General features: G+C 32.7%; 2 protein-coding genes across 2 annotated transcripts; both read right to left on the minus strand.

Moving 5' to 3' along the window:
- Positions 1-2,214: 2,214 nt before the first annotated feature.
- LOC126552685 (ATP-dependent DNA helicase pif1-like) lies at positions 2,215-3,240 on the minus strand. The gene has a single exon (XM_050207398.1). It carries the CDS (start codon positions 2,769-2,771, stop codon positions 2,250-2,252), a length of 522 nt encoding a protein of 173 aa, XP_050063355.1. The 5' UTR covers positions 2,772-3,240; the 3' UTR covers positions 2,215-2,249.
- LOC126552413 (uncharacterized) lies at positions 3,236-7,428 on the minus strand. Its single transcript, XM_050207115.1, has 3 exons — positions 6,464-7,428; positions 5,683-6,177; positions 3,236-5,580 (listed from the first exon to the last, which is right to left on the minus strand). The coding sequence occupies exons 2-3, from the start codon at positions 6,095-6,097 to the stop codon at positions 3,236-3,238; spliced, it is 2,760 nt and encodes a 919-aa protein (XP_050063072.1). The 5' UTR covers positions 6,098-6,177; positions 6,464-7,428.
- Positions 7,429-7,710: the final 282 nt, after the last annotated feature.

Consider the following 7,710-nt stretch of genomic DNA (forward strand, 5'->3'; position numbering starts at 1 on the left):
TGTTGAACATGCGCGCACATCATCAGCCTTCAGTCGACCGTGATATTATGTACACGCATAATATCGTTATTATAAATCATCTGCTAGATATATAGAACTGTATACTTCCGGATGAATTACATAATCTTAGACTTAGATCGCCCTGATTCGACAATATTTGACATGAGTCAAAAACCAATAATATGATTTTCGATAAGTAAGACAAACAACTGACGCAGTACCTACGCAGTCGTGTTCACTATTAGCTGTTTATAAACCTACAGCAGCAATGCAGACAAAGAGTGTAATATATGCTATTCAAATATTTAATAGGTTGTTCCTTTTTATAATTGATTTAAAAATAATTAATGAGCTCTGAGTAAAATATTTAAGTAGATATTAAAAAAAAAAAAAAATCAATCAGACACGAAGGAGAAAACGTTAAACAGTCGTAAGCGAAGCAGTGGCGTAGCCATCATCGGGTAGGCCTGGTAGGCCCGGGCCTTCCAACTTTTCTCCAAAAATAAATGTTTTATATCGTATTAAATGTGTAGTCGCTATAACCTGACTAATATAGGTAGGTACTATTTTAAAATTTAAAACAAATGCTTTAAATGTTACTTTTTTATTTAATAAAAATATTCATTGATAATCTTTAGGTACATCAAAATATTGGGCCTACTCAAGAAAAAGTGTTTATCTACGCCACTGAAGCGAATTACAGATAACACACAAATGCTCAATCGTCAGCGGTAACTGAGCTCGGCGTGTACATAATATATTATATATATATAAATAAGTACAACGTCAATCGTCATATATACATATTGCAGCAATTTTCGAACCATTATATAAACTACTTGAACAATAGTTACCTATACCATCTGTTTGTCCATTGCATAAACGTATTATACATCGATATATATTTATACACTATAAAAGAATACGTCACTTTGTGGACGCACAACGATATATACTGCAAATATCATAATATCATATATATTGGAGTTAAACAAGTCGTAAAAAGGCGCGTGCACGGGACGGGTACTTGAAGCGAAAACCATTTGATAAAAACCCCTATTGCAGAGGGTTTTGCGAGAAGACGTCCTTATAATGTTAAGAACATTGTAGTCGTATATTATTATACAATATAATACAATATATATATGTTCAATACTTTAATGTGACATAATCAAGTTTAATAGTAACTCATACTCTGAGATTTATTAAGTGTTAAAGTAACAATACAACATCTTAATATGTAGTACCTACTTAATATACATATATATTATATTATAGGCTATTATTCAAAATTTTTTTGAATATCACTTTAAAAAGAATAATAATAAATAATACCTTCATTTTTCATCGTGTATGAATTCAGACACCCTTACACACCGACCTAGCTATTCTTATATTGATTTAATATGCATTAAATTTAATTTTTCTAATCTAATTTTTTCTTACCTAACCAAACCTTGGATAATAATCATCTATATTATTTTTGTGTGTATAATATATTACTTTTAAACTAGGCCAATACCATTTATCTTAGTATATTTTTCTTAGTCTATGGTTTTTCTTGTATTTTTGAATATAAAAAATATGTATTCATTAGAATGTCATAAACTATTAAATATAAATGTAAATATATATATTTTTAATTAATTATTCAACTTAAGAATTAAATTTGTTCTGCTGTTTTTGGTTAATAATTCATTAAACGTTAAAATTTTGAAATTTTTGTATGACGGAAAAAGTTAACTATAAACTATAAGCTAATAGATACCTAAATTGATAACGTATTTTATTTTGATAATTTTTTTATTAAATTTAATATAAATTTTGTTAACTTTTTACATTTTTATTATGTACTAGCTGACCCGACACGGCGTTGCCCGTGTGTTACTTTCTTTTTTTGCATTTTCGTATGCCGTGTGTTAATTTTTAATTTAATCTTATTGATAGTGCTCATATTACGTCGAATTCACGACGAAAGATTTGTAATGTGGCAGTTTTTGTGCCTACGTATTTTAAAAAATTCTCCTGAACAGAACCGTCACCCTGGTGATAGGGCGTTGTGAATAAAAAATAATTAAATAAAACATATATAATGATTTAAAAGTAAGTAGTTATAGTTTTAACTGTTATAGTTTTATTTAATTATTTTTTATTCACAACGCCCTATCACCAGGGTGACGGTTCTGTCATGATTTAAAAGTAAGTAATCGCTTTATTGTTAATTATGTGAATCATAATTATTATTATTATCATTGTAGTACTTTGTGGTATACGATGTTTCTTGTTTGATTACCTGGCGCATAGATAAACAAATCTGATGGTTTTCCAACACGGGAACAGGCAACATACAATTGACCATGTGAGAAACATGGGTTTTCTAGATTAATACCACAAACACTTAATGATTGCCCCTGTGACTTGTTTATAGTCATAGCAAAAGCAAGACGCACTGGAAACTGTAGTCGTTTAAACTCAAATGGCACATCAGTCGGAATCATTGGGATGCGCGGTATGAGAACATCTTCTCCTTTATACTTTCCTTTGAGTATAGTTGCTTCTATCACATTGTTTAGTAATTTTTTTATCGCTAACCGTGTACCGTTGCAAAGACGCGGTTGGTTGATATTTCGCAACATTATAACCACCGATCCAACCTTTAATTGAAGATTGTGAGGTGGCAATCCTTGCAAATCCAGCGAGTTTAAAAATTCCGGTGGATAGTTGACTACATCATCTTGATTAGTAGCCGAATCAACTGATTTATATATCATCAATTCGCCTGTAATTTGTTCTTGAATTTTGAAATTTAATTCATTTACATCTATGTTTTTTGCAGCCAGTATAGCTCGTTCGCTCAACTAATCATGGTTTCTGTAATTTTGAGAAACATCTGGAAACACCTTCTGAATAAGTTCATCTTTTGATCGAGTTAACTGACAAAAACTTAGAGGAAAGTTAATGCAGCCAGTCAACATGTCTATAGGAAATTTGCCATTACCAATGTCAATGAGTTGTTTAGAGAATATGTTTCCAGATTGGTCATTTTGCAACTCGACACGCATATTCTTGCTTAAATGAAGTACTTTGACATGTTTCCACAAACTGGAGGACTTTAGACATGCATTGAGTTCATCAGCTGGCGTTGATCGTGGAATCACCGGCAATGTTTGACGAAAATCTCCTGCTAATAAAATCATTGCACCACCAAATCGGTTATTATTGCTCCGTAGATCTTTTAAGGTTCTGCCAAAGCCTCCAAAGATTTTTTATGTGCCATCGTGCATTCATCCCAAACAATCAATTTACATTGCTGCAAAACCTTTGCCATTGCAGAGTTCTTCGAAACGTTGCAGGTTGGAGTTTCATTGCTATGCATATTTAATGGCAATTTTAGTGCTGAATGGGCTGTTCGACCACCTTCAAGCAAAGTTGCTGCGATTCCCGACGAAGCGAGTGCAAGTGCAATTTTATTTTGTGAGCGAATTGTTGCTAATATTAATGAAATCAAAAAAGTTTTTCCTGTACCACCAGGTGCATCTAAGAAGTAAATCCCTCCAGTTTCATCATTTGTTACTTTCATAAGAGTTTCAAATACATACTTCTGTTGTTCATTTAACAGTGGAAGATTTGTTTGAATTAATTCTTTCAAATCGTTGAGATCATACAGTCTTTCTCGATGCAACTCTTGGTTAAAAGCGTCATGCATTGGACGATTGGGCGCGGTCAGGCCTAATTGAATTAATAGTTTGTTTGACATTATCAAGCACATGTCCTCAATTGAAATCAATGCTTCATTGTAAATTTCTTCACTGATTTGTATATTTGGATTTCCCATTCTATTCTGTATTTGATACAAAATATCATCACACATATAATCTTTGTACTTGATCCACAAATCAATTGGGTTTGATGGGAAGCATGTAGATATGATTATAGAAAACAATGTTCGTATTTGATGAGCGTGTGATGATATTACAGCATCATTGAGAGTTTGATCCCAATGAGCGTCATTTTCAAGCAATTGCAAACGTTGACAGGCTTCTCTGTAGGATACACACAATTCACCATCAACAGTTCGTAACTGTTGGAATGATGTTGGGCCACGTACATTGACTAATAGCAGTCGTAAGTAAAAACATTCATCATTGCTTGGATGTACTGAATAAATCCGGCCAATCGCATCGGTGGAATATACATCTGTATATCCTGGAACTGGTTTTCCTTGTTTCCGTCGTATAAATCTCCTTGAGGATTGATTCCAGGTATAATATTTTGGCATTTTAGAATATAGCAATGTTTGTGCGAAATCATCGTTTTGGCATGTCTCAAAAAAACTGGTTAATGTAGTAGATGGTGGCTGAGCAGCTCTTTGTACTGCGTTCTGTGCTGTAAAATACACTCTTTGTCCATTTTCTAAATGCACAGCTAAGTGAACAACAGAAGGGTGTCTCTCATGAATAGGAAAAGAAAATATTCGCCAAACTGCTTCATTACTACTGACATAGCGGCCCATTTGGTATTGGGTAACTTCATCATTGGAATTCTCTGCACCAATTCCAATCACAGCCATATCACTCCCTTTGGCTACATATTTGCAAATGTATTTAATAGATTTCACTGAATGGCAAGATTCAACGTTGATGTGTGCTTTGAATGTCTTTGATAAAATGGGTGAATATGGAACAATCCAACGATTATCTATTTCAATATCTTGTTGATTTAATTTGACAATTGTTGATTTTCCATTGTCTGCTGTCGATCTGCGACGATACAATGGATAACCGTCATTACCAGTAATTGTTTCCGATATTAATGTCCGTGGATATCGTTTTGAACATTTACCATCCATCATACACGGTGAATTTTGATTAAGAGTTCCACAGGGACCATGTATCATGTTTTTGATAACTACCTCATGCAATCCAGGATCTACTTGTACATTAGGGATTTCAGCTGATATCACTGCATCAACTTCATTTGGCCTTATATTTTCAACCAACCAAATCAAAATGTGTGCATGTGGCAATCCTCGTTTCTGCCACTCCACAGAATACATCCAGCAGCGTGTCTCACCAAACACATTATGTTTTACGATGAAATCCATTAAAGATTTCAACTTTTGTCTAAAGACTCTGGCTGTAATATCATGACGATCAATGGGTGATTGCCCAGAGAATAACTCCTGATTGATTTCTATCCATTGCGGATTGCATGTAAATGTGATGAACAAATCTGCTGTACCATAATGACGAACATACGACATGGCATCTTGAGCATATTCGTGCATATGCCGAGGGCTTCCGATGTATGTTGCTGGAAGAATAGTCATCCGACCGACATTCTGTGCATTTCCATCAGTATTAATCGCATCTCGAAGGTGAATATACTCTTCAGATCGGAGTTTGGTTTGATTCAACCTGATGAATGTTAATCTTTCCGTTTCAATTTTAACATACATGTCAACAACATATTTGTGATATAATCGCCGACATTTCAATATGTGATTATCTTCATTTTCCCGAATCATTAGGCGGTATGAATAATAGTTCATTGAACTGACTTTTTTGTTGGTTTCAGAACCTGTAAATAGATTTTGTTTTAATAACATTCAAATATAAAATTAAAATACATAATATAATGACTGAGATATTATCGCCATAGCTAAACTAATATTTTAGTTACCTGCAATGGGATTTATCATTTTTATTGAGAAATCGTAGCCATCTTCACCTTGCCAAAATATAATGGGATATTGCAGTGCATCATATGAGCGGTGTGTTTCCTTTATACGTTGTAATTGATCATTCCGACGACGTAAAACAATATCACGGGATTCCAAGTTTTCTCCAACTACAACGATAGCAACTTCATCAATAGTTGGTGCATTAAAACGTCTTGTATGTTGACCTGCAGGTGTTTTATCAGCTCTGATTACAATTTTGTGATTATCGGATGGCATCAGATCCAGGGCAGTTTTAAACAATATAATCAATTGATTGTGCTGATGAAATAAAGTTTGTAATTGTTCTACAATAGACCTCTTTACTAAATTGTTATGTGCACAACGCAGATCAATTTCTTGTGGTGAATTGCCCATAAAATAAATTTGCAGGAATTTTTGTCGCTATCTGACACTGGTAACAGTGAACCTGCTCTGTGATATATTTGCCCTTGTATCTGTAAATAAAAAAAATATATTATGGTGTGGTATAAATTAATGGATTGTCGGTGATCAAACTTAAATAATATTTGATCTTAAAAAGTATATATTTAGTTTTAACTAATATCTATCAAATATAAAATATAATAAAAGTGTCACTGAAACTGAAACACCATATAATATGATGACTAAGTGATATATTTCGTAATGATTAAGAAATTGAAGATTAGTGACACATCTTAACTTTGGTGACAGAAAATTTTGTTCGCTAAAATAATTATGAGTAACTGCTATAATACATACCTTGAAAGTTGGCATAAAATTTTCCCGAACTACATTTGTTGCCCCAAATGAAGTCATTTGAAAGCAATTGTTATATTGTTGGATATTTGTCAAAAAGTGTATAGAATCTGTTCCTATTCCTGAAACCAATGAGTACAATGGTTCTGGTGGTGGATCCAATGGTATCAATTTCACTTTACCATTTGCGCAACACAATCCATTGGCTTCGTTTTTGTATTTTAATGCCTTACAGTGTGAGCAAACCGAGTTCATAGAACCAATAACAACACATTGGTAGTTACTGTAGTCAATTGACACATCGTAACTAAAAGCAGCTCGATTCAAACTTGCTCGCGCTTCACGCGTTTGTGAATTAGATCGGTAATTAGCTTGGTTTGTAGCATTTCTGGTTCTTCTACCTAAATTGCTTCGTCTTATAGGAGGCATATCAAATATAAATTATTTTTTCACTAATCACGAACTAAACAAACACTAACTAACTAAACACTCTGCACAAAACACGATTGTTGGTTGCCATGGATACGATCAGTATTATATTATAAATATTATAGGAAGGGCTATTTTAAAAAGAAAAGGGCTATTTTTAGGGTTTTTCCAGCAATAATTCTAATTTTTCTAGCCGTAAAAACCATCCTTGGACTTCAACGAACATTTGCGAACATTTGCGTTGTTTGTATGTCTATTTGCATGCATTTTTAAAAACATTTTAAATAAATGATTTATTTTATTTAAATGGTTGCCATTGACTACCAAAAATAATTTAGTTGACTATTTGCTGGATAGATGGCGCCTCTGTAATTTCATCACCACCTCGTCATATTTCTCTAATCCGATAACTTTCTCAAATTTTTCGTCCGTAAGAACCTTCTCCTGACAATTACGACCCAAACAAAAAAAGAATGAGCGAAATCGGTCCAGGCGTTGTTGAGTTATGCGCTTACCAAATTTTGCGATTCATTTTTATATATAAGATATGTATAGTACCTAAATTATATAATATTATATAATTTATTATTATGTATTAGTTATATGCATTACGCATTTGTATTATGTATTATTCTATATTAATTTACAAATTATACCTTTAAATTGTTATTAATTGTTACCTAAATTGTTTTTAGGTTTTATAAATTAAGTAAACAGCTCGTGATTTATGAAGATTATTATTTAAAAAAAATTTATTTCAAGTCTGTCGGAGTATAAACAACTTTTATATTTAGTTATTCAATAATATTTTTATAAATCAC

The sequence above is a fragment of the Aphis gossypii genome, chromosome X (genome assembly GCF_020184175.1).
Source record: "Aphis gossypii isolate Hap1 chromosome X, ASM2018417v2, whole genome shotgun sequence".
Taxonomy (NCBI): domain Eukaryota; kingdom Metazoa; phylum Arthropoda; class Insecta; order Hemiptera; family Aphididae; genus Aphis; species Aphis gossypii.